The sequence below is a fragment of the Arachis ipaensis genome, chromosome B4 (genome assembly GCF_059453495.1).
Source record: "Arachis ipaensis isolate K30076 ecotype BB chromosome B4, ASM5945349v1, whole genome shotgun sequence".
NCBI classification, from domain to species: domain Eukaryota; kingdom Viridiplantae; phylum Streptophyta; class Magnoliopsida; order Fabales; family Fabaceae; genus Arachis; species Arachis ipaensis.
Window position 1 is genome coordinate 4,749,879 of NC_142439.1, and position 27,021 is coordinate 4,776,899.

The window sequence follows — 27,021 nt, forward strand, 5'->3', positions numbered from 1 at the left end:
TTAATAGTGAAAGATCACATTTTACTCTCTTAATTGTTAAAAAAAATTAAGAGGATCCATTTCCATGTATACTTAGCAATTAATATTTTTTTTAGTTAAAATATCTTTTTTTACTTCAATTATGGCAATTAATCAATAATTTTCGATAGATGTTTTAAATATTAAAAATTATATTTAAAAGTATATTCTCATAAAATATTATATTGGATATTATAAAAGATTTATTTATTTAGTACTACAAATGGTTGGAAATTAGGTTTAGTATTTTCAAGAACAATTTTTTTTTGAAAGAGCTCAACACGCAAGTGGAACAAAGTAAGACTAAGATAATAATAAAACAAGAAAGGCATAACAATTCCTATGTCATCTCCGGCATAGCCATCAACAACATGAGTTATTTACAACACCACTCCGTAGCACATGAAAATGATTGCTGCACACAGTCGCCAATTTCTGTTATCTTGCTGTGAAAAATGGCATCATTTCAGCGTAACCAAATATTCCATATAACTGAAAAGTATCCAAGTAGCCAATAGTTGCGCCTCTCTTTTCTCATCTGCACTGATCTCCAACTCTCAAAGTGGTCTTTCAAGGTACCCGGGACAACCCACGTCTGTCCAAACGCCGAGATCCAAGCACACCACAGCTGCCAAGAGTACTCACACGTAATAAATAAATGTTGTATATTTTCAACTTCTTTCTTACACAGCACGCACAAATTATCATTCTGTTGTAGTATCCCCAACCTACTTAGTCGGTCCTTTGTATTGACCCGACCTACCAAAACAAACCAAGCAAATAACTCCACTCGAGGTGGAACTAGGCCTTTTTCAGATCTCGTTTGTGAACCTGTATCTCAGAAGCTCCTCGTCCAAAGTCTCTTCCTGTAACACCTGCACAAATGAGTTAGTAGAATAAATGCCTTCCTTATCAAATTTTCAGACCACTCTATCTTGCACATCTGCTATCAGTCTAACAGATTGCAAGGCATGAAGCAGTTGGTTCAATGTGTCTGTCTTCCATTGTCGTAGTTCTCTTCTCCATTGAAAGTGCCAGACCCACTCTATCCCATCCCAGAACCCACACTCCCCAATAACTAATCCTTTTTGGTTTGAAATCAAGAAGAGTCTCGGAAAGGAGTCATTTAGCTTCCCCACTTGCAGCCATGTATCCTCCCAAAATCTGGTGGATCTTCCATCTCCTACTTTCATAGCAAGGCCATCAATCATCTTCTGCCTGACATGTTGCTCCCTTATTTGTACTTGACATATGTCTCTCCACGGTCCTCCTTTTTTCAGCAATGTCTAAGTTGACAACATGTGATTTGGGTTCAAACTATTGCAGGAGCATACAATCTTTTTCCATAGGGGGCAGTTCTCCTTAGAGAACCGCCACCACCATTTAAATAGTAAAGCCGTATTCCGGACCACCGCATCACCCACCCCCAATCTTCCTAACTTCTTTGGTGCCTGGATCAGCTCCCACTTCACAAGGGCCATACCAGGTCGACCATCATCCTTCCCCCAAAAGAACCTCATCTGCAAGGATATAATTCTTCGTGCAACCGCATTAGGCATCTTGTACAAACTCAAATAATAAATAGGTAGGCTGTTAATTACCGATTTAATAAGTATCAGCTTACCAGCCTTGCTAAGGATCTTTGCTTTCCACAAGCTGAGTTTCTTTTCCACTTTATCTAGAACCGGCTTTCAAGTTTTTACCAACCGCGGATTCGCTCATAGGCTAATGCCCAGGTACCTCACCGGTAGAGCTGCCTTTTGACAACCTAGTAGCTGGCACATCCGATTGACCCACTCCGAGCTGCAGTTCACTGGTACCAAGTTAGACTTCTCAAAGTTAATACTCAATCCAGACATCATTTCAAAACACCTCAGGAGCCTCTTATAGTTTCTCAGTGTCTCCTCCTCCGGTGGGCTGAACAATATAGTGTCATCAGCAAATTGTAAGTGTGACAACTCTATATTGTCCCTACCTACTAAGAGTGGAGATATCCGACCATTTCTAACTGCCTCCCCGATCATCCTGTTAAGCACATCCACCACTAGAACAAACAAAAACGGCGATAAAGGGTCACCTTGACGCAGTCTCCTCTCCATCTTGAATGGTTTCGATGGTGACCCATTCACCAGAATAGAGATAGAAGCCGATGTAACACACTCCCTAATCCACGCCCTCCATGTTCTTCCAAAGCCCATCTTCTCCAGCACGGTATCAACAAAGCACCATTTGACTCTGTCATAGGCTTTTTGGAAGTCGAGTTTAATAATCGCTGATGCCTTCTTCTTCAGTTTTAACCATTGCACAGTTTCACATGCAATTAACGCTCCATCATGTATCTTTCTCCCCTTCACAAAGGCACTCTGTGATTCTCCAACTAAGCCTGGCATAACACTCCTCATCCTACGTGTCAACAATTTAGAGATTACCTTATAGACACAGCCGACCATACTAATAGGTCTGAGATCTTTTATCTCCTTAGCCCCAACGAATTTCGGAGCCAGCGCTACCCATGTGAGATTAGCGTCTGCTGGTAATTTTGCTGTCACAAAGAAATCCATCACAGCTGCAGTGAATTCTGTTCCAATCTCATTCCAACACTTTTTTATAAAATACATGTTGTATCCATCACTCCCTGGAGCCTTAGAAGATTCACAATCCCTAACTGCCTCCTTCACTTCCTCTACTGACGATAGTGCCTCTAAGGTTTCCGCTTCCTCCCTCTCTAAACGATTAACTAATCCATTTCTAAAAGTCACCCTTGGGGATGCTTCCTGGTGGTACAGGCGTTTGTAAAAGTCCCGAACCGCAATCTTGATTCTTGCTTGATTCCTCACTATCCTCCCATTAAGCACCAACGACTCAATCATGTTATTCCTTCTTCTCGCCGAAGCTATATTATGGAAGTACCTTGTGTTCCGATCCATCTAATTGGCGTGCCGAGATCTTGACATTTGCTTCCAATGCATCTCCTGTCTTAGATACCACTTTTCGCAACACCTCACTAATGCCTTTCTCCTAGCATCTACCATCATACCGTCCACTACTAACCATATCATCCACCTTTCTGATTTCTTCCTCAAGCTTCTTAATCCGCTCAGCCATATCCCCAAAATGCTCCTTGTGCCATCTTCATAGTGGTTCTGACTGTACTTTCATTTTCTGTAAGAATTGTACGTCGCCTAGTTCCTTCCATTCTTCCTTGACCATTCTCAAGAACCCTTCATGAGTGAACCACGAGTTCAAGCTACGGAACAGTCTTGGGCCATCAACTCTTCTGTTGTCTTCCATAATCAAAGGGCAGTGATCCGATAAGCCTCTCGGGCCACTCCTTAGACGCGTCTCTGGGTACACATCAAGCCACCCCAAGGAGACTAGGCTCCTATCGATGCGACTGCATGACTGTCCTCTAAACCATGTATACTTTCAGTCATTCAATGCCAAATCAATCAACTCCATATCATTTATCCATGTCCTAAACTTTGCCACAGACGCTGATAATGTAGTCGCTCATTTCCTTTCTTCTAAATGCAAAATTTCATTAAAATCTCCCAAAATACAAAGCGGCACCTGACACAATCCTGCAATATAACTCAATTCTTTTAACATGGAGATCTTCTCAGCTCTATCATGCGGTCCATACACTAAGCAAATAGCACAATGAAAGTTATCTTTTACCACAACTCCTTCTATACACATCCATCTGTCCCCTTTATAGCAGTTATACAGTTTAAAGGCCGCTTCATCCCACATTAGCAATAACCCTCTAGAAGCCCCAACATAACTTACTGACTCCCAACATGTTCTGTCACTTCCCCAAATACGCACAACATCAAATTTAGTTATTAACTCCTTTTTTGTTTCTATCAGGCCCAACATATCCAACCTAAACTTATTTTTGAAAGACTTTAGCATACTAACTTTTGCAGCACCTCCCAACCCCCGTATATTCCAAGAACTAAATATCATTTAACCAAATTATTACACACCTGTTTACGGTTTTTTGGCCGGCTTCTTCGGGCCTTTTCTTTTTGCTTAGCCTACTGCCGTTTGATAGCAATAGCTTCATTTTACTCTTACAGAATTGCCATGATGTCCTCTTCATCACTGCACTGAGCTCCTGACTCTACAGCTAGTTTTCAAGCCTCTTTGTTCTCAGCCATCTCCTCCTCCCAACTTGGCCTCTGTTCCTCAGGGTCTAAGTTCCTACCATCATCCAAACTATCTCCTGTCTCTGAACCTGATTCTGCACTATTCTCCTTTTCTTCCTCTTCTCCGTTACCATTTTGAGCCAACCCATCCAGCAAGATCTCCCCCTCTTCCGGTCCCAACCCAGGCTTGCCTCGAATCTGCCGGTCTGCTTCTGCTGTATTGCAATTTCTGCTCCTGCCAACAACATTACCCTGGCCCGTATCTCCTTCCATTTGCGTCCTCCTTGACTCGTCCAAGCTACAGGGAATTCGGTGGGCATGCATAGGTTCAGCCTTCAAGGTCATCTCCTTCCTTAGTTCATTATCGTCGATGGTTGCTGCCACAGCTGAGGTCGATCCTTCATCAAGCCCACCCTCCGCTTCCTCCGGTGCGCCCTCCTCTGTCTCGCAGCGTGGTCCACATCCCTCATCTGCCCAGTTTCGCGCCTTCCCCCTTGCAACATTCATGCGTCCATGCTCAGGACCCGCGCTTACTTGCCTTCTTCCCTGCCGGGTTGGCACGTCGGATACACCCCTAGCCTCCGACTCGGTGCGTCCCAGATCCTGCTCCCCCTCATGGCGCATCCCGTCGTGTTCTTCCCAGCGCCATGGAGCCGTCGTTCTCAAAGGACCCTAAACCAAGGGCATGGGATCCTGTCGGGTCATAGATGGGACCGGGTCAGACCCAACCCGTTTTGGTGGCCCAGCATTAGGCCTAGCCCAGCGTGCTGTACTCCTCCCCGAAGAAGCATGTTTCCTGATGGTCTTTTTAGGCCTTGTAATTCCCAGCCCATTAGCATCCCTTATTCCTTCATGTATTTGGCAAGTCAATCCTTCTTCATAATTATTAGAAATCGTTTCCTCTGAATCAATATCCTTATTTATTTCATATGATCCCTGGAAATCTGTCTTGTCCATTAATGCCGCATAATTGCCGTTTCCGTCAATCAAATTTGAATTTTTGTGATTCCATTCCTTCAAATCAAGGCTTGAAATTACCATTCTATCCTTATCTTGTTCTTCGTTTCTATGTTCTACCATCATCAGTACCGCCGCCTGATCCCAATCTACGACCCTCCGTTCAGCTCCATGATTCAATATGCAACCCGAACTTCGATGCTGCGTCACTTCTATATTTATCATGTGCCTATCTTCTGTCTCTTTCGAAAGCATTCCTCGCGATACACTTCTCCACCCACTTCTCTTACAAGAACGTCAAACTCGCTTGTCTCTATTGTAACGTAAATCCATTCGTTAATCAAATCGAAAACACACGTATCAATTAGAACTTCACAAATATATTTGTTCATTATACATATTATTAGAAATAAATTATGGCTTTTCAATATATGGATTACAAGTTTGTAGTGACATAAAACATGTGTTTCAAGATTAGAAATTCTTCTCAAATATACTCTTACAAAATTTTATATCCCGAGATTCTTAGTCTTAAATTAATTTCTATAGATTTTCTTCCATATTTTTACATTATTTTATAAATTCTGTATTTTACATTCATAAAGTTTTATCATTCTTACAAGTTTAATTTTAGTCATTTTATATTTTAAGTTTATTTTTAATTCCTCTTATTTACTCTTGCAATAAGCTTTATGTTCAATTAAGTTTTATTTGCATTTCAGTATTTAATTTCACAAGTTGATTTTATTTTAATTCCTTAGTTCATCTTTTAAAGAAAATATATATATAAAAAATTATTTCATCATCATGACAAAGTGAAAGACTTTAATGCATAATAAACTAATATCTGCAAAAAGAAATAGATTTCGTTTTCAGAAATTATACATTAAACCAATCCAGATAATTTCACAATAATTAAATTCAGTTTGCTTTGATTTGTGAAAAATTTGGAAAACACTTAATAATTAAATTTTAAAATTTCAATATAAGAATAATATCTTTCCATAAACAATTACAAAAATAAACTAAAATTCATTGAAACAAAACGATCACTTATTTTTTTCTTCAATTGCATTTGAAAAAGTATTGATAGACAATGATAATACTAAACAATATGAACAATGGATATATTATATGTTCAATTTAATAGGTATGCAGATGATTATGTTCATTATTTTTAATTAGATGATTATTTTTTTATTCGATTTACTCATATATAATCAACAATGGCTGAATGTTCAATTTACTAGGTGTGCAGATGAAATGTTAAGGTTTATGAGATAATTTGGAGATGAAATATTTTTTTACTTTATTGGGTCAATTCTAGAGTCTATTATTCACATTATTTATAAAAATCATTGTCTATATAGTAAAATCCATTACATTGTTTTTCGATATTTCTTCTTTCTAAAATTTTGTTTATTGATATTTTTTTTTGCATATATCTTGTTTATAGTATAAACAAAACAAGAGAGGGGTACTTATTTTAGTAAATATTTTTTAAATTATTTATTTCGATAATTATTACATTTATTTAATTTATAAAAATAAAAAATTTAAAATAATTCGCCAAAAAAATTGACCCGGAGAAAAAAAAAAAAAGAAAAGCCGAAAAGGAAAGCACGGTAAGCACGTGCGACGGTGTAGTGGAACCGCGATTGGGGGTGTTCGTTCGTTCGTTGGTCAGTGATGCAAAGAAGGGAAAGGGTGCGTTTCGTTTCGTTTCGTTTTCATCGCAACAAAACCTCTTTTCATTTCTTTATGTAGCTTAAAGAGCCTCGCTCGCTTCTTCATCTTGTTTGGAGTACACTTCTCTTCTTCTCCGATCAGGTATTTTAAACGATTCCTATCAAATGAAATCTGATCTTATGAAACCTACTCTTTGTTTTGTTTTCCAGAATTTTGTTCCGGGTTTGATTGTTCATCTCAATTTCAGCTTCTTCTGCTGGCATTCTCGTTATCTCTGTGCTATTATGCTTGTTCCCTGCAGAAAGTTAGAGTTTCCAGTTAGATTTGTGTGAAAGTATTAATTAAGTTGTTTCTTAGTGTGTTTTTCACAAAAGACTGGATTTCTATTTGTGGGGTTTTATTTTTAATATTTTAAGTCGTGGAATAACTAAGAAAACAGGGTTAATGTATTTGATGGTAGGTTGGTGGATTAACCACTGGAGAAGGGGAAAAAAGATGGAGTGTAGGGTATTAGTTACTTCTATACCTCGTGATGTTGTTGTTTGGTGAATATATTCCTTCACATAGTGATATAGCTTATTAGCTTCTGATTGTGATCTTAGATACCAAAGTACTCATTCATCTCTCCCCTGAAGTTTTCATGCTTCTTTCCTTTTGTTTTTCTGGAATCTTGTTGGAATCTCCAGTGGAAAGCATAGCCTTGCAGTAACTGCACGTCTTTGTTAGTTCCTTTTGAGTTTTGCTGCCTTAACAGTTGGTGTAGAATTGCCACTGCATAATGTTAGTGGTCGGGTTTTTGGAGGGTATCATAAAACTTTGACACATTTATAGGGTTTATTATGTCGGATGTTGGACTTTAAGTATTTGGGTTGAGCTTGGTTATGCCACTACTGTAAATTGGTCCAGATAATATCTTAATTTGCACTTAGACTGTTTAAAATGTTTTAGTGATTTTGAGTTTATCCTGGTATGATAGCATTAGCTTTTTCTTGTATGCTTCAGGATAAATGAGATGGCCTCTTCGCAAAATGTTGAATTGGAGGCAGCTAAGTTTCTGCACAAACTCATCCAAGATTCTAAAGATGAGCCAGCTAAGTTGGCTACTAAACTCTACGTGGTGTGTGTCATTTTCTTATAAACGGACTTTTTTAATTATTCCTCGTCACTCCTTAGTTCCTAGTATGGGTTTAGTATGCTTGTAACTAACTTGGTATCTGTTTCAGATACTACAACACATGAAATCAAGTGGGAAGGAGCATTCAATGCCATATCAAGTGATATCAAGGTAGAATACCTGCAATATATAGTGCTCAAATAAATGCATACATAGATATCCACAGTCAGTTATTAATCCCCTTTCTGCTTGAGGTTGATTTTGACAATCATGATGTTTTTGTGCCTTGTGGGAGTAAGAGTAAGATGTGGTGTAAGAATATAAGGTTTCACATGTACTCCTTCATTTATAAGATATTAACTAGCTCTAGCATGCCTGAGATGGTAATAAAGTAATGGGAAGATCATATTTATTAAATTATTTGTGGAAGTGGGTGGAACTCGGAAAGATGATAAGCATTTGTTGCATTTTGGTGCCACTTTCTGAGCAGCATGGCGGGCCTGTTTATGTCCTTTTAGTGAATAGGTTTGAGTCATATACTCATGCACGATGCTGAAGTAGCTGAGGGTTTAACAACCCAAGTTTTTCTGCCTAACAACTTAATTTGTTTATGATTTTAGTTCATGACAGTGTTATTGATTCCGTAACAAGTGGTTAGAAGTGTGATCCTTTCTGTTCTCACTCCTATTATGTTCAATTTACAAGGGGATTTTCATGCTTTTTGTGCAAGGTTTATATAGGTGTTGGTTGCTGATTTCTTATTTCTTTTTGTGGATTCCTTATCTTCTTTTATACTGTTATCTTGCCTTGTCGTCTAATAAATTTTCGTCCAACTTAACTTGTCATTGTAGGGCAATGGAGACTGTCATCAATCAGCATAATCTTGATATTGAAGCATTGAAGTCTTCACGTCCTCCTTCTGGTGCTGGCAGTTCTCAAATAGGTAGTTTTTTTATATTTTCATGTTGCAGGAAAAAAGTTCATAATAATTTCCCTGTAGGTTTTGATGTTATCGATTGTAACTTGTGCAGGAACTTCACAAGCAGTGGGTGTTGCTACGGATTCAAGAGCAGCGTTGCCTGAAAATGTGATGCCCAAACTGGATTCCTTCGCTTCTGGCCGGCCCCCAGTTTCCCCAAGTAGTGGAGCACCTGATCACTATCAAGGATCTGCGGCTCAGAGGAGTGGTCAGTCTTTTGATCATGGAAGTCCGTGTAGTTTAGATTCTAGGTCTGCTAACTCACAATCACATGATAGACGAGATACTACTAATTTGGACAAACAGGTGAATCAAAAGGATGGTAAAAAAGCTACCTCAAAGAGAAAGAGGGGGGATACATTGTCACCTGCAGAACCACACGTTGACATTCCTTCTCGTCTTGATCAGCGAAATACTGCTAATACGAGGAAGGGTAAAATGACCAAGGCTGAGTCATCAGATGGTCTTCCAGTTAGAAGTGGAGAGCTGACTAACTTTAACAGGGTTCCAAGTAGTAGTCAAATGCAAAGGGCCAACCAAGAAGGCCCAACAAAGATTGGCAATCCAGTGCCATGTGCTCCGAATTCTAAATATCCAGAAGATACAGAGGTTTCCTCTGCTCATATTGCTTCTGGTAAACTTCAAGGTGGTTCTCGTTATGTATACATGATTTAAGTTGTTTGACTCAAAATGAATATGTAAGCTTTTGAAACATCTCAGATTCCCTTGTTTTCTTTGTCTTGTTCCTGATGATGTGATGGACAAAAATTCCAACTTATCTGTTAATGCTCCCCTTCCCAGGTTCAAGTAATGGATTTGTCAATTGTGCTAGGATCATTGTGTATATAGATGAACCTCTGTTCTTGGGTTTGAGATCTGCACAGAGTTTGAATTATTTATGCATAAAATAGCAGTGTCAACTACAGAAGTTAGTGGAAAACAATGAAGATTAACGAGTTTATGCATAAATATAAACTATGGGAATCCAAGAATTTAATAGAATACAGTTTTTCTTATTATTTTTTATTTTATTTTATTTCACTTCTGTGATGATGACAGTAGAGCCTTCTATGTTTCTCGGATACACTTTTCCTTTTCTTTTTTTAAGTTCTTGGAGTGCCAAATTACTGGTGGAAAATGAATTAGGAAAATATCTGTTTTTACTTGTATGGTATAATAATTACATGATCAATTTTTCTAAATTTCAGGTGCTCATCCTATGGTTCATGGAGGGATGGGGGTTGCCACTAGTGCATACGCAATGACTGAATCAGTTCTCTCAAGTTCAATGCGGCATGGTGGGATGCTTGGGCATGATAGTGGAAGTTCTACTACTTCTGCTGATGAACATAAAATAGGCCAGGTATTTGTCGTATATAATGCTGGAGCTCAGGATTTCTTACTTATATGATGGGGAAGTATGTCCTACTTAGCTCACTTGCATGGAATATCTCCCTTTTTGCTCCATTTTTTCTGATCAATACATGTGTAATGCCTGTTCAACCCCATCTATCACGCCAGATTTTTGGAATTGATGTTTCAACTAGGAATCTCTATTATTACTGTTTATTTACTGGACATGGTGCCTTTTTGTCGTTTTGAAACTTAGAGGTGGAAAAATAAAATAATAAATAAAGAAGATAGTGGCTTTAATAATTGCAATAGAGATGAACAATTAAATGTGTCCTTAGTTTCACGTTATTGCCTGACATTAATTTTTTTTTCTTCATAATGACTTGAAGCTTTTCTCTTTCCATTTTATTTTTATTTTTACTCGTTGCTATAACTTCTATAATCATCTAACTAAAGCTTACCGTATATGGGGATATCCATTATACTAAATTAAAACTTAAATTACTTGTTATATTATATATATATTAAGCAAGGTTTTTTTATTTTTTATTTTTTATTTTTATATATATATATATGGTGTATATGAGTCAAGTTGATTGCTTTACCAGATAATTTTATTGACAGACTGACAGGCATAGTAGTAACTCAGAAATGACTATGCTTAGACAAGGAGTTCCTCCCAGGAATATGGCAAGATCCACAGTCAGTGAATCATCTGGTGTGCCTTTCAAAGAACAACAGTTGAAACAGCTCCGAGCTCAGTGCCTTGTTTTTCTAGCATTTAGGTAAAAACGTAACTTTGCTACCACTGTTTAAATATGAAAAGATCGAACTAAGTTTTATTATGTTTCATATATTGTTTTGAATGTGTAGAAATGGTTTAGCACCAAAGCAACTACATCTTGAAATTGCTCTTGGAACCGCATTTTCTAGAGAAGGTGACTGGTATTTATTTAATTGTTAAGTAATAATTTATTTTCGTCGCCTAACTGGTAGCTGATGGGAAGATATATGATGGAAATACAGGAAAGGATCATACTGACCACAAAGGAAAGTCACAATCTTCTGTTGAATTGGGTACCTCATCAGGGGTCATGATGCCTTTTGGAGGTCTGAACAATATGAGACAACCTGATAATAACTCTTCAGGGTCCCCTTCTGCTGGAAAATCTCTGGAAGCTACGTCATTCTCCAAGGGAACTGAGAGTGCAATAATGACTGGGGACAAAGGTATTCTTTCTGAAGAAAGGAAACATCTCCTAGCTGTCAAAAAAGTAGAGCTTGAAAAGCAAATTCAAGAAAGAGCTGGTGCACAAGCTTCGTCAGCTACTTCTTTTCAGCAGCAAGATTCCTCCAGTACAAAGGGTGATGTTGACAGTGGTAATCTTCAGGTTGGACTGTCCAACCGACCTTCCTCTGTCATTGGGCTGAATAAGCAGATGAATCCTGAGATAAATGGCTTTACCGGATTCGCTAGTTCTGATGAGGCTTCAGAAGGACCCTCGCAAGTCTCTTCTCTTCAGCATGAGTTGCCAATAGAAAGAAGAGACAATGTTGTTAATCAGTTTCAAAATAGTGGTGGTTCTCGAAACCATCATTCTCTAAACCACTTGACGTATGCTTTGAAAGAGCACTGGAAACCTGTTCCAGGGACTGGCATTGATCCCCAGGGAGCAAGCTTGATGAAGGATGCAGATTTATTAGCGAAAAATGTTTCTTTTTCAGGTAAGACCCTTACTTTTAAAACCTTGGAATTGAAATCAGTTTCTTTGATGAACATCCTATTGATTTCTGAATTATTCCTGTGCCAATAATTTACACCTTTCTGACATCAAGTGAAATTAATTGCAGATGGGTTCAAAACAGTTCCTGTTAATGATGCCTCAAGACATGATGCCACTTTTCCTACGGACATAGAAGGGAATGGGAGGTTACCTCCTCCAAAATATACAATGTCAGGAAGATGGATTATGGATCAGCAGAAAAAGAGGCTTCTAGTTCAGCAAAACTGGGTACAAAAACAGCAAAAAACAAAGCAAATAATGACCACCTGTTTCCTCAAGCTAAAGGTTTGTTTTTAACTGGCTTCCTACTAATTTAGTGTTGAACATGCTATTCTTGTGCATATGATCTGTTTCATTTGTGCACCCTACAAAATCAGCAATCAATTTGTTCGAAATTAATATTGCATAGATCTTATAGCCTGCGGTACATTAACTGTAATGCAGGAAAATGTGAGCTCATCCGAGGATATATCTGCTAAAACAAAAAGCGTCATAGAGTTGAAGAAACTTCAATTATTAGACCTCCAACGCCGTCTCCGCAGGTACTTGGTGTTCTTAAATCTTAAATTGAGTGTTTAAGTTATCTTTGATGATTGATCATTGTGACGATATCCTTTTATCTTTTGTTTGCAGTGATTTTTTGAATGATTTCTTCAAACCAATTACAACTGAGATGGAACAGTTGAAATCGGTTAAGAAACATAGGCATGGAAGAAGGGTTAAGCAACTAGAAAAGTATGAGCATAAAATGAGGGAAGAGCGTCAAAAAAGAATCCGTGAAAGACAGAAGGAGTTTTTCAGTGAGATAGAAGTCCACAAGTATGTACCTTTTCTCTTTTTTTTTTTTTTCTGATTTCTTTTATTTGGTGAAGAAATATAGCTATATAGCTTTTTCTTTTCTAAAATTTTTATTTTATTTTTTATGTTGACTATAGAAATATTACTTTTTATATCGTCTCTTATCTCAATACTTGTTTTATTAATTTAGGGAAAAGCTTGATGATGTGTTCAAAATCAAGAGGGAACGGTGGAAGGGTGTCAATAGATATGTGAAAGAGTACCATAAAAGAAAAGAGCGCATTCATCGTGAAAAGATTGATAGGATCCAGCGGGAGAAGATTAATTTGTTGAAAATAAACGATGTGGAAGGTTATCTTCGGATGGTTCAGGTAGGTTGCTGTACTTAGTATATGTTAATGGTTTCTAGACTTGCATTGAAGTGCCAATGCTCAATAGCTTTTCTCAATCATCAACCTCAATTATCAACCTCAATTATTTCATTAGGATGCAAAATCTGATCGTGTGAAGCAACTTCTTAAAGAGACTGAGAAGTATCTCCAAAAGCTTGGTTCCAAGCTACAAGAAGCAAAGACTGCAGCAGGTCGCTTTGAACATGATATTGATGAGGCACGATGTGGCAGTTTTCTTGATAAGAGTGAATCTACTCTTGAAAATGAGGATGAAGGTGATCAGGCCAAGGCAAGTTTCCTTTCCGAAATTGCACATCTCTTTTTTTATGTTTGGCTATTAATAATTATATTGCTTATTTCTTCCAAAATTCTGTTCTACAGCATTATCTGGAAAGCAATGAGAAATATTATATGATGGCACACAGGTATAACTTTTGTACTTGCGTTTTCTTATCAGGTTTAATAGTTGAGTTTTGGTTTATTTATATTCCCTTACAAAAATTTAAAACGGATCTCTTCCTCAATGGCTTTGTATTTTCTGTGTTCAATAATTTGTATTCTTTTTTGGATTTTCTACTCTGTTGAGTAATTCTTTTGCTCCATTCTAAGAAATTTTCTTGCTGCAGTGTAAAGGAGAGCATTGCAGAGCAGCCATCTTGTTTGAAGGGCGGAAAATTGAGGGAGTATGTTACATTTACATTTGGTTTAATTGGTTTATATTTGAATTTTGTGAGAATCAAAGCATGATTGTTCCATGCTCAGTAGTTTTTCTTTCAGGGAGATTTTCTTTGGTTCTTTTGCATGTTATTTTTTCCTTCAAGGTTGTGTTTTGATAGGGGTAAAAGTGAAGGGGTAAAATTTCATGGATGATCTTGATATGTAACATTGCCCATGGAGTTCATCCATGAAAAGTTTACCCTAGGTATACCCCTAAGTAAATTCACCGAAAATTTTGTTAACTATGTTGTTTTAGCAAGGCATTTGGCTTTACATTTATTTGTTTTTCAATTTTCGTCATTAGGTATCAAATGAATGGCCTGAGGTGGCTTGTTTCCTTATATAACAACCACTTGAATGGAATCCTTGCAGATGAAATGGGACTGGGTAAAACTGTTCAGGTAATAATTTATTTTCTTCTATTTTTAAAGTTTTTGTTGTGTTAAGGAGTCATTTGGCACATCACATATTTATGAGAATAAGAAAGCTTTTGTATGATCTATGATCTTAATGCTCGTTTTTCTGTGGTGTTTTTTTTTTGTTACAAGGTTATTTCTCTAATTTGCTACCTGATGGAAAGTAAAAATGATAGGGGGCCATTTCTTGTGGTTGTGCCCTCTTCAGTTCTACCTGGTTGGGATTCAGAAATCAACTTTTGGGCTCCTGATGTACATAAAATTGTCTATGCTGGACCACCTGAGGAGCGACGTCGGTTATTTAAGTAATGGGGCTTTCAAAAATTGATATGCAACTCAATCTGTTTTGATACATTGCCTTGTATGATTCTTATCACTTGTTATGTGATTTAGGGACAGGATTGTTCACCAGAAATTCAATGTCCTCCTGACAACATATGAATATCTAATGAACAAGCATGACAGACCAAAGCTTAGCAAAATACACTGGCATTATATAATAATTGATGAGGGCCACCGCATAAAAAATGCTTCTTGCAAGTTGAATGCTGACTTAAAACACTATCAGAGCTCTCATAGATTGTTGTTAACTGGAACTCCATTGCAGGTTCACTACTATTTTAACTGCTATTGCAGCATACTTTTTATTTTGCCTATATATATATATATATATATATATTTGATTTAAAAATGGTTTTAAAACATATAGTTGATACTATTATTTAGTGCTGGTTTATTTATATTTTCTGCAGAACAATCTTGAGGAACTATGGGCGCTACTTAACTTCTTGTTACCTAACATATTTAATTCATCTGAGGATTTTTCCCAGTGGTTTAATAAGCCATTTGAGAGTGCTGGAGATAACTCACCAGATGAAGTAAGCTATGGATAATGTTTTGATCTATTGATATTTGAAGTCTTCATGGTTAACTGTCAACCTCATTATTCTGTTTGTCTGATTTCAAACTTATAACAAGGCCTTACTATCCGAGGAGGAGAACCTCTTGATCATCAATCGTCTGCACCAAGTTCTGAGACCATTCGTACTTCGGAGGCTTAAACACAAGGTTCCTTAATAAGTCCAACTGCCTAAGATTACTATGCTACTGCTCCTAAGTTTTGTTTTTCTGCATACTAATATACTATGATCTTGTCTTATTGTTTTAAAAAAAAAAAAAAAGAAAAGGAATGATAATTTTTATGTGGCTTCTTATTTTTGTTATGGTTCATATATTCATTAATTCATTCTTGTTGCTTCTATGAAATAAAATTATGAAGATTTACGTATTCATCTTTTGGCTACTTATATATTCACCTTTCTTTACTAGTTTCTGGTGGATGTCTAGTTGTCATTATATATTTTCCTTCATGAGAATCCAAAATGTTAGAATTTGAGAGCACCATAGCTTTCACTGGTTGAGGACATATGCAGGGCATAAGAATTATATTTTTCTCTTACATTGTGACCTAGGCACCAAGATGAAACCAAGTTCCTAAAAGTTGTTCTAGTGTTTTATAACTGTACGATATGATATTGTATAGAATCAGTTTAGGATTTCAGTATTGTTAACTCTGAGAATTGAGATTTTTTTTGCGGCATTGCCTTGTTCAATGAAATCTTGTCTCTTAAAGTATGCTAGCTTTTGCAGTCATTGCAATCAAGTTGTAATTGTGTGCATTTTGAATTTACTGTAGGTTGAAAATGAACTTCCCGAAAAGATTGAAAGACTTGTAAGATGTGAGGCTTCTGCTTATCAAAAACTTTTGATGAAGAGAGTGGAAGAAAATCTTGGCTCTATTGGCACAACAAAGGTTTTATTTTCTTGTACTTTCTGTTCCTTCCTCTCTTTGTCTGTGTGGGTGTGCGTGTTTAAATGAAATTTCCTTGGGTGATCTAATTGGAGCACTCAATTATTAGGCACGGTCGGTGCACAACTCTGTCATGGAGCTTCGTAATATCTGCAATCATCCATATCTCAGCCAGCTTCATGCAGAGGAGGTATAATCTTAATTGTTGCCTTATTGTGTTGCTTTTCAGAGAGGAGTTTATGTCTTTTGAATTATGATTTCAACCACAATTTGCTTAGATTTTATGAGCTAAAGAAAATACAAACATTACACTTACATTTTCCCTGTGAGATATGAAGATTCGGAGTACATTGTGTTCCACTTCCACCAATCACCTATCTTCGATATCATTTTCTGAACAATTTTATGGCTAAACCTGACAACAAAGAAAGCAGGATCACAAACTTTAAAAAAAAAAGAAAAAGAAAATAAAAACATTTCTGTCAGCAAGATTTGTCTATATTCTATAATTTCTGACTCTTGATGATGCAGCCAGAAATGTAAGTAATAAAACACTGTCGGTAGGCTATAGCCTATTCTTTTAAATAGTCTCATTTATTTATTTATTTTTAATTGCATATGTTTACTTCTCTTTATACTACAATTCGACTTTGCTTTTTTTAGGTGGATAACTTTATACCTAGGCATTATCTGCCCCCAATTATTAGACTTTGTGGGAAGCTTGAGATGTTGGACCGTATTTTACCTAAATTGAAGGCAGCAGATCATCGGGTATGGTATCCTCTATAACTGTTTCTGAACCACTGTATTTTAACTCCCTTCAGTTGCACTATTGTTGTAAGTGGCCATGTGTTTGGAGAATGATGCTTGGTTAAAGTGCCAAACTTCCCTTCCGTTGTTATTTTTCTGAAATTTTAATTTTGCTTTTTTATTTTTTTGATATTCTGCTTGGATGCTTTTTGGGATGTTAGCTCTTTGGATACTGAATTTGACGTTTCCTTATTAGTTTCTCTCGAGCATTGGAACCGAAGTATTTTTTATTTATCTAGTATTTTGTATTAGTACATTGTTTTTAAAAGAAAAATTTAACTCTAAATATTTGGTGTCAAATAATGCTGTTACAGGTTCTTTTCTTCTCAACAATGACTAGGCTTCTTGATGTTATGGAGGAATACTTAACTCTTAAACAGCATCGGTACCTTCGGCTGGATGGGCATACCTCGGGAGGTGATCGTGGGGCCCTAATAGACCTGTTTAACCAACCTGGTTCTCCATATTTTATATTTTTGCTGAGGTAATTCCAATATTTACTTGAGCACTGTGTCTGAATGCGAAAGAGTTTGATGATTGGATTGGAGGTGAGAAAGGGAAACTTATTTTTGTTTTATTCCAAAGGATATTTCCACTTATTCCTTTCTTGCGTATCTTTTTACCCTAATTTGGCAAATAAGGATACTCTGTTTAATGGTAAGAAATTGTTAGGCCATTGTATTCACGTTTTTTACCCTAATTTAGCAAATGAGGATTGGCAGTTAATGAGATTTCTTTCATGATTTCAAGATATAACCATTAGGTCGTAACAAATTAGGTTCTATTTTCTTTTCAGAATGAGATTTATCATTTTATATTACCTTCAAATTTGCTGATTTTTATCCGTTGGTATGTAGCATTCGTGCTGGTGGCGTTGGAGTGAATCTTCAAGCTGCTGACACAGTGATTATATTTGACACTGACTGGAATCCACAGGCAATTATATTTCCTATATGAGTTTCTTTGTAAAGTTGTTTGCTTTTTGTTGCTGATTATTTATGATTGTTTTGGTTGTGGTATATGTTCAGGTTGACCTGCAAGCACAAGCAAGGGCTCATAGAATTGGTCAGAAGAAGGATGTTTTAGTACTTCGATTTGAAACAGTTAGTACTTTTTATCTCTTTTACTGATGGGTGGATAAAATTGTATATATTTGATTTTGAGAAACTCTAATATCAAACATGATGAGGAGATTGAAAATATTTGATTCGTTTAAAGCTTTTTCTCTTGGATGGAGGATATTCTTCTCGTCCCGTTTATTTGTATCATCCTCCCCTTCTCAATAATACTCTTTTTTGGTTTATTCCAAAAAAAGTAGATTTGATTTGAATTGCAATATTTTTTCCTGATTCACAATAATATTTGCTCCTTGCTGTTATTAATAGGATCTTATACTTTTGTGGTTATGATTTTCTTTTTCGGGGTGGATAGGTGGGTAGTTGTTTATCTTGCGAGTTAGCATTAACTATACTTTTTGTATGTCTACCACCACCAATATTTTAAATAATATCTAGAGTCGTAACTCTTGGTTATAATTCCATTTAAAACCGATTTTGTTGTCTGTTTCTTTTGGAGTTTATTCTATTTTGTTTTGAAAAAGAAGAAATTTATAACATAAGCAAGGGAAAGATGCAGACAAGACTGCTGGATAAGAAGATGGAGTTTAGTCTTTAACCTGACAATTATGGGTATCTGGATTTTTAGTGAGATTTATGACTGGGAAGTAAGCATACCTGCTGTACAAGGCTAACCTTGGATCACTGGAATCTTTATCTGCATATTGTTTGCTGCATCTTGATACCATAAAATCCGAGATACACTTCTCATCTTAAGCATTGTTTGGATGAACTTATCATTTAATTGTCTCTGATGCTAATAAGGCCACGTTTGTGCCAATGTGGAAACTATACTTTAAATATTGTGCCAAATTGTCATGTTTACCAAAGTATCTAATTCCGCATTTGGTGTAAAAAGGTTCAAACTGTTGAAGAACAAGTCAGAGCTTCTGCTGAGCACAAACTGGGAGTTGCTAATCAGAGCATTACTGCTGGGTTTTTTGACAATAATACAAGGTTTGACCTCATACATTTGATCTTTAGTTCATCACAGAATTTGAATCAGCTCTGAAGTTTTATTTTGCCTATGTATTACAGTGCTGAGGACCGAAGAGAATACTTGGAATCCCTCCTGCGTGAGTCTAAGAAAGAGGAAGCGGCACCTGTATTGGATGATGATGCTTTAAATGATCTCTTAGCACGCAGGTACTTGATTTCTTGAAAATTACACCATTTTCTGTCTCTGAATGATATTTCTTGATTCATCGGATAATAAATTGGGTTTAGGATTTGCTCTTTCTAGGTTGTACTATAACTTGGTTTGCTTATTGGGAATGATTAGAAATCTTGGCAATGTGTTTGCAATCATGTCAATGACCAACCCCTAAAATCCTATTCTTATCCAACAGAACTTTTTGAACTGCTAATAAGTTATGCTCCCTGATTTATGCTTGTCATTCCATCATTCTACTCTTTCCTTTGTTTGCTGATTTAAATGTATTGTCTAAATGCAAAGATTGCACTATGCTATCTTAGGATCTTTTAGCTTAACCCAAGAAGTGTTCTTTTATGATTGCATTTGAAGCCCAGTTATATGCTTTGCTCATTTATGTTAGCAGTTTAGCAACATAATAGCTTTATTGTTTAGTTACTCAATACTTGATCTATTCTCTTCTTTGTTCCTCCTCTTGTGCACACTATGTCAAAAGGCGGAACGAAGAGGAAAGAAATTTGAGGGGTTTACTTATCAATTTATTTTAAAATTCTTGTTGGCAGTGAAGCAGAAATAGATGTGTTTGAGGCTGTTGACCAAAAAAGGCGCGAAGATGAGATGGTACGCGATTGTCTATTTTTTGAGATCTTCATTTGAATAATTATGCTTTTACTTTTTGTGACAGAATCTTGATTTCCATGGGGGTTAAAAAAATCATTGCAGGCTACATGGAAGAAGTTGGTATCTGGGCCAGCAACTGATGGTTCTGAGCCTATTCCTACCCTTCCTTCACGTCTAGTTACAGATGAAGACTTGAAACAATTCTATGAAGCGATGAAGATATCCGATGTGTCCAAGGATGAAGTAGCATCTAACGGAATCAAGAGGAAGAGTGGAACTCCTGGGAGCCTTGATACTCAACATTACGGAAGGGGAAAACGTGCAAGAGAGGTTTCTCTATATATTCAATTAGTCAATTTAATTTTTCTGGGTCATAAATGTGCTGTGTGTTCCCCTTTTGCTCTTAACCTTTTATTGCATAAACATGACCTACATCGCTATAACCCCATGCATATCCCCTTTGGGGATTCTAGTTGAAACATGATGTAGAAAACTTCATTCCCTGGTCACCTGTAGGAATATGTTTTAAAAGCACCTAAAAAACAGAAGGAAAATGAAGTTGAAGATGTAGGTTTATATCCTGGTGTTGTGTGGTATCCTAGTATTGAATATCAGCTACCACATTCTAACTTCTTATTGCCTTTTCCATATGCCTTTCATAGGTGCGTTCCTATGAAGAACAATGGACAGAGGAGGAGTTTGATAAGATGTGTAAAGCTGAATCTCCTGGATCACCGAAAGTAATGGAAGAAGTGATAGAGTCAAATTGCAAAACAAATGCTTCTAGCTTTGCTGCAACTGCTTCTGTCACGGAGACTGCAGTGGTGCCTCCGGTGGCCCCTGTAACATCATCTCTTGGGAGTTTGCCTGTGCATAAAGTCAAAGATATAACACCACCTGCTAAACGTGGACGTGGCAGGCCAAGAAGAATAACCTCAGATAAGTTGCCTGTAACTGCAGTCCCTCTGGCTACTTCTGTAACTGTTGAAGTGGACATGCAGGTAAAGGAAGGGACTTTGCTTGGTCAAGTAGTATCGTCAACTCCCGAATCTATTTCTCATTCTTCTGAAGTTATTGGTGTGAGTGGACCTGCACAGCAGTCTGCTACTGGTGTTTCTCCTAATCTGACAACTCCACCCAACTCTCAAGCAGAGGGTACTACTGTTTCTGTGCCAATACAAACAAGAGGACAAGGCCGGAAATCTCAAGGTGGAGGGGAGGCAACTAGACGTAGAGGGAAGAAGCAGGTTCTAGTGTTGTCTCCTGTACCTGGGGTTTCTATTGGTCCTGATTTAAAGATGAATGAGCAGTTGGAACACAAACCCCTGAATCCATCTGCTGGTGAAGCTATCTCCCAAGGTGACACTGTTTCCTCCAGTGCTACAGTACAACATTCAAGTACAGAACCGGGTTCTGTGACTTTAAGCAGTGGAGGTGATAATAAATCTGGTGTTGGGATTGCTCTGAGTTCTCAGCAGCCCCTTCCTTTGTCCTCTGTTACTCCTGTGCCTCAAACTGTTCCTACTTATCCTTCTGTACCTATACAAAATGATGGGCAACATCAGAAGCCTCAAAATGGATCAGGAGCTCCCCGACGCAGGGGAAAGAAAAAAGCAATGGTATTGCCTATTCCAGATGTTTCAGGTAGTCAGAATTTGCACCTTACTTCCAATTTACAAAGCTCATCAGGCAATATATTACATGATAAAGCCACGGAGTTGAAAAGCTTGCAAGATAGCCTTGTTCAGGAATCACAGAGTGTTGTCCAAGATCATGCATCACATAGTATTGGTGATAAGGATTTAAAATCAACTGAAGTATCTGGTGATATAGCCAATAAGGCATTGGTTGAATCAACAACTGAAGATAATACCAAAAGATCTCCTGGTGAGTATATTTTGAATGTCAACATTTTAATGTTTACATTTTAACGTTCATACAGAAAAAGGCTTAGGATGTGATCTAAAGAATTTATACTTTTGCAGGGTTGGAAATAGAGAAGGTTCAGAATTCTGATATGCATGGTTCTGCTTCCATCCATTTATCCAATACCCTTGTTCTGGAGAATTCAAGGAACAAAAGTTTCTGTGGCTCAACCTTGCCTGTTACAGAGGTTACAAGGGACCAACAATTGGAGGCGAAAACTCATCACTGTGATGAAGCTTCAAAACCTGATACTTTTCCAGTCCATTCTACAAAAGAAACAAAAGGAAGTTCTAACAAGGCTGTAGAACCTATGGCTGCACAAGCAGTTCCCAATGCATCAGACAATGCTTATCCTTCCATATCAGGCTCTGAATCCATTCAGCCATGCCCACCTGAATCCATGCCAGTTAAAAGGCAAGGCCGTAAAACTCAAAATAGAGTGGAGCCACCCCGGCGTAGGGGGAGAAAATCATCTTCGGCAGCTCCTGTTGTTTCTGATTCCCTTGCTAACCAGGATCCTAATTTAAATAATGATTTTCAGAAGTCATCAGTAGAATCATCCGTGGGTAAAGTCGCTACAGATGTCGCTCAAGCTCAAGCATTTCAGATCCTTTTGCCCAGTGGAGGCGCTGCTCATGATTTAAACACAAAAGAGGGAGCTGCCATTTCTTCTCTAAACAAGCAGCAAAAAGTTGCACCAGGAAGGGTTGATAGTGCACCAGTATCCTCAGATAAGATTACTGCTTTTGGCCGAATGCAAAATGTCAATGATGTGGCTAGGGTTATGAAAGAAGTTTTCTCTGGAACCTGCTTGCCAAAGCCTAAAGCAGCAGATTCTGCTGCCGGCGAACTCTCAAAAACTAATACTACAATTGATTCCATGAATACCCAGTTGAATGCTGATAAAGCAGGTTATGATATAACAAATGCGGAAGCAGCATGTCTAACTCCAGGCATTGCTGTGAACATACAAGAAAAACAATCAGAGGGGGAATTCAATAATCAGAAATTGGAGGACAAAGCAAGTTCAGATATACCAAATACTGGAGTAGTGGATGTCTCCAATAACATGTGTTTGCAGGATAAAGCAGGTAAGGAGCTTGACAAGCAATCTGAAGTATCTGACATGCAGATTCTTGAGAGCAAAGAAAATTCCGATATGCCAACTACTGGAGCAGTGAACAGAAATGAAAGACAATTAGAGGAAACATCCACTACTCTGTATCTTGAAGGTAAAGCAGCGTCAGACAAGCCAACTACAGGAGTAGTGGATGCCTTCAATTTTCAGTGTTCAGAGAATAAAACTGATTCTGATATGTCTGCTACTGAAGCAGAATTTTTAATTTCAGACCTTCCAGTGAATACGCATGAAAAGCAATCTGTGGAAGCATTGAATATTCGGAATCTGGAGGATAAAGCAAGTTTGGATATACTAACTACTGAAGCAGCCTGCCCAGACTTGGACCATGCGGTTAACAAATATGACAAGGAAGTAATGGAGGCACCGAATATTCAGATTTTGGAGGATAAAGTGAATTCCGATATGCCAACTGCTGGAGTAGTGGTTACATCGAATGACCAGTTTTTGGAGGATAAAGCTGGAATGGATGAACCTACTTCTGGAGCAGCTTGTCTAACTTCAGATCTTTCAATTAATCAGTGTGAACAATTGGAGGAAGCTTCCAGCATTCAGAAGCCGGATGTTGAATCAAGTTCAGATGTGCCAGCTACTGGGGGAGTGAGTGCCTCCAATATCCAATGTTCAGAGGATAAAGCATATTCTGAGATATCAGCTGGTGAAGATGGATGTACGACTGTGGACCTTGCAGTGAGCGGGAAAGAAAAACAATCAGAGGAGGAATCCAATATTCAGAATCTGGGGAATAAAATAAGTTCGGATATGCCAACCACTGGAGCATTGTGCTTGACTCCAATCATTCCTACAGATGGGAATGTGCAGCTGTCTGGGCCTCCATCTGATCAAGAAATAACTGCTTTGAATGAGCCCCTACCTAGTGCTATGGAGGTTGACACCCCCATTTGTGATGATATCAAAGAAAAGCAAGACCATATTCAACATTGTACTAAAACTTATTCTAATCAGAGTGAAGTGGAGGCTCTTGATGCAACTCCACTTAGTTCTGCAGTAAGGACTGAGTGTCTGTCTGAATCATGTACAAAGTCTTCACCTCTTGCTTCTTCTGGTGAAAATATGTCTGATCAACCACAAGTGATCCCATCCTGCCCTCTGACTCCCACCGTTTCTAAGGAATTGGTAAATTCTCCTATTTCTGAATCTTGTGAAATCAATTACAGAAATGAAGTCAATTGTTCAATGCAAGATTCTGATTTGCTGGAGCGAGAGTCTCAGATGACAGTTGGAAATAATTCTCAAAATGCATTAGAACTTGTTATAGAACAAAATGCTTTATCACCTTTGGAAACGGAGGCCCCCAATGTTGCATTAAGTGGGAAGTATTCAGATGCTTTAAAACATGCTGAGTTGCATGAGAATCCATTAGTTAAGAGCTGTTCACAATCCCTCTCTGAGGGGGAAATGAACATGGGGGATTCCATATGTGAACAACCTGTCTCTGCTGTTGATAAATCTTCTAATATTGACCCAGTTCCCGAGGAAAATGTGATATCCCCAGCAGCTATTGGCGATACCAATGTTGATTCTTCTGAGGTTTGCCCAATGGACATTGTCACATCTGTGAGTAACCAAGTTACAATTGTGCAGGACAATGAGGTTGTGGCAAAGAGTTCTCCACAGAATGTAGATACGTTCTCAGCAGATGAGGTGGAAAAAATCATAGATCAATCTCCTGATGAACCTGTTGATAGGTCAGTCTTACAACAAACATCAGGGTCAAAAGCTGTGGCCAATTCTTCAGTGGATGCTTCTCAGTCTGTCCTTGTGGAAGAGAGAACCATATCTGAAACTGCAATTTTACCCTCGTCCTCTTTTAGCATAGAGGATAACAAGGTGTCATCCAAAACCTGTGCAATTAGTAACTCTGAAACTCTGGAAGAGGCAATGGAGGAGGGTGCGACTGACCGCTCTGAATTCCTGCCCCCAGAGAAAGGTGCAGAGGAGAGCTGTAGGAATGCCACTGAGGTAAGCCTTGTTGCTCCTACTAGCAAATCTAATAGATACATTATACCTTGAAATTCAACAAAAAAAAATTTCTGCAGGTTCCCTCTACAGTTCCAGTGCTGCTTCAGGAATCGATTGATTCTGAAGGTGACCACCGTGATCAAGGCAAGTCACAGGTTGATTCCTCCTCTACACAACATCCAAATCTTGTGTTGGTCTTACATGTCAGTAGTTTTGTGTTAGTTTTAAGGTAATTGCATGACAACATTCTGTGTGTACCAGGTTGGTGGGATACCTGAAAATCAGGAAACTGGAATGCTTGCTGCTCCTAAAACATCTGAGGGGGGGAATGAGGTTGAGACCTTTTCTGATAAAGGTCCACTAGGATCATCTGATGCATTGGATGAATCAAAAGGATTAGCTGATATGGAGAATCAGACAGAAGCCATTCAGAACCATGCTGCTGAAATTGATGTCCCATGCACATCTGCATCAGGGGACAAGGCCGAGGGTGAACCTAAAGGATTAGCTGAGATGGATGTCCCGTGTTTGTCTGCATCAGGGGTTAAGGCCGAGGGTGAATCTAAAGAAGTAGCTGATATGGAGAATCGGGCGGAAGCCATTCAAAACTGTGCTGCTGAGATGGATGTCCCATGTACATCTGCACCAGGGGACAAGGCCGAGGGTGAATCTAAAGGATTAGCTGATATGGAGAATCTGGCAGAAGCCATTCAAAATTGTGCTGCTGAGATGGATGTCCCGTGTGTGTCTTCACCAGGGGACAAGGCCGAGGGTGAATATAAAGGATTAGCTGATATGGAGAATGAGGTAGAAACCATTGAGAGCTGTGCTGCTGAGATGGAAGTGTCATGTTCCTCTGCATCAGGGGACAAGGCAGAGGGTGAGAATGCTTTAGTTGGCACCAAGGAAAAAATTCTGGTGTCAGAAGACACTGAAGCTTTTGCAGTTGATGAAACAGATGTTTCTAATGGCAGTCCAGCTGTGCCCGAAACAGCATCAGCCAATGGGGCTCCACTTCCATGTTCTTCGCTGAGAGTGGGTGAACCTTTGGTGGGGCATGATACTAAAGGAACTGAAACTGGTGTCGCCAACCATGATAATCAAGCCATACGGCAAAATGCTCTGAAAGATGCAGAAGAGTGCTCTTCTTCTGCAGCCGCTGACATAATTGAAAAGAGCTCACCTCAGAAGGATGTCATTGAATCTTCTCCGTTGCTGCCGCTGGAAACATCTGTTGATGGGGTTCCACCTCCATGCTCTTCAGTTGCTGAGGGCGAACGTGTAGAGAGTTTGTCAGATGAGGCTTTGGTTGATTCTGCTGTGAAGCTTGGTACTAAAAATTCTGAAGCTTCCCAGGATAATCTAGTTTTGCAAGAAAATGCATTGAACGAAATGGAAAAAACCCTTCCTTCAGCAACTGAGGATAGAGTTGCAGTGTGCTCACCTGAGAAGGATAATTTAACTGCTTGCTCAGAAGCACCCCAGGAATCTGAAAAGTCTGAAAATGTGCAGAACCGGTCTGAGGAAGAACCTGGCCAGAGTTCAGTGGCTGAAGAAACCAAAAAAGACTGAAACTAATTGTAATCAACTAATCATTATTACACAATTTGAATATAACTATATTTTGATATTTAAAATATCCATCAATTTATAATCATTTTTTCATATAATTCAAATATTGAATAGATTGTAAAGCCGAGTATAAAGCATCCTAACATTAGCTTATGAACCATATTGTAATTGATGAGTCTAATATGTAATAAACTAAAATGATAATCTATTTAGAGAAATAGTTCATATCTTATGTTGTTTAGAAAATAATACGTATACCATACAATTCTTGTGATTCATTATACTTCTTGAAAGCAGCATGTTCTACATTTTTTGTGTCTCTTTATTTTGGGCGTCTACTTTGTTTTACTAAATATAATATTACAACTTTTAAAAGAGAAAAAAAGACTGCAGATTTTGAAAAATTATAATACCAAACTGAAAATAAGATTTAAGTGATGTGAGGTGAAAATGGGAAAGAACAAAGATGAACAGTGAATATGCAAGATTTGCTTCTGAATTTTGTCCTATACTCATTTCTACTTC

General features: G+C 38.0%; 1 protein-coding gene across 3 annotated transcripts; it reads left to right on the forward strand.

Moving 5' to 3' along the window:
• The first annotated feature begins 6,748 nt into the window (after positions 1-6,748).
• On the forward strand, positions 6,749-26,618 carry LOC107635865 (uncharacterized). 3 transcript variants are annotated; one of them, XM_088485488.1, is made up of 35 exons: positions 6,749-6,956; positions 7,818-7,932; positions 8,039-8,100; positions 8,781-8,872; positions 8,961-9,554; positions 10,117-10,271; positions 10,886-11,046; positions 11,135-11,199; positions 11,288-11,986; positions 12,113-12,330; positions 12,490-12,587; positions 12,679-12,864; positions 13,034-13,214; positions 13,330-13,524; positions 13,617-13,660; positions 13,862-13,918; positions 14,257-14,353; positions 14,501-14,673; positions 14,762-14,975; positions 15,121-15,246; positions 15,347-15,436; positions 16,065-16,181; positions 16,288-16,368; positions 16,842-16,949; positions 17,303-17,472; positions 17,846-17,924; positions 18,017-18,091; positions 18,963-19,060; positions 19,142-19,249; positions 19,820-19,877; positions 19,980-20,207; positions 20,540-21,764; positions 21,863-24,924; positions 25,002-25,079; positions 25,186-26,618. In XM_088485488.1, the coding sequence occupies exons 2-35, from the start codon at positions 7,828-7,830 to the stop codon at positions 26,494-26,496; spliced, it is 10,410 nt and encodes a 3,469-aa protein (XP_088341614.1). In that variant the 5' UTR covers positions 6,749-6,956; positions 7,818-7,827; the 3' UTR covers positions 26,497-26,618. The 3 variants fall into 3 exon arrangements, with proteins under 3 accessions (XP_088341614.1, XP_088341616.1, XP_088341615.1); XM_088485490.1 differs by having other exon boundaries at positions 25,002-25,068; XM_088485489.1 differs by having other exon boundaries at positions 6,758-6,956; positions 8,961-9,542.
• The last annotated feature ends 403 nt before the right edge of the window (positions 26,619-27,021 follow it).

What these genes read in the sequence shown, in the direction of transcription:
- LOC107635865 (XM_088485488.1), top strand. Translation starts at nt 7,828, where the DNA reads ATGGCCTCTTCGCAAAATGTTGAATTGGAGGCAGCTAAGTTTCTGCAC. An exon ending in TAACTGGAACTCCATTGCAG is followed by an intron (nt 14,976 to 15,120) that starts GTTCACTACTAT and finishes TATTTTCTGCAG; the next exon opens with AACAATCTTGAGGAACTATG. An exon ending in TGAAGGCAGCAGATCATCGG is followed by an intron (nt 16,950 to 17,302) that starts GTATGGTATCCT and finishes ATGCTGTTACAG; the next exon opens with GTTCTTTTCTTCTCAACAAT.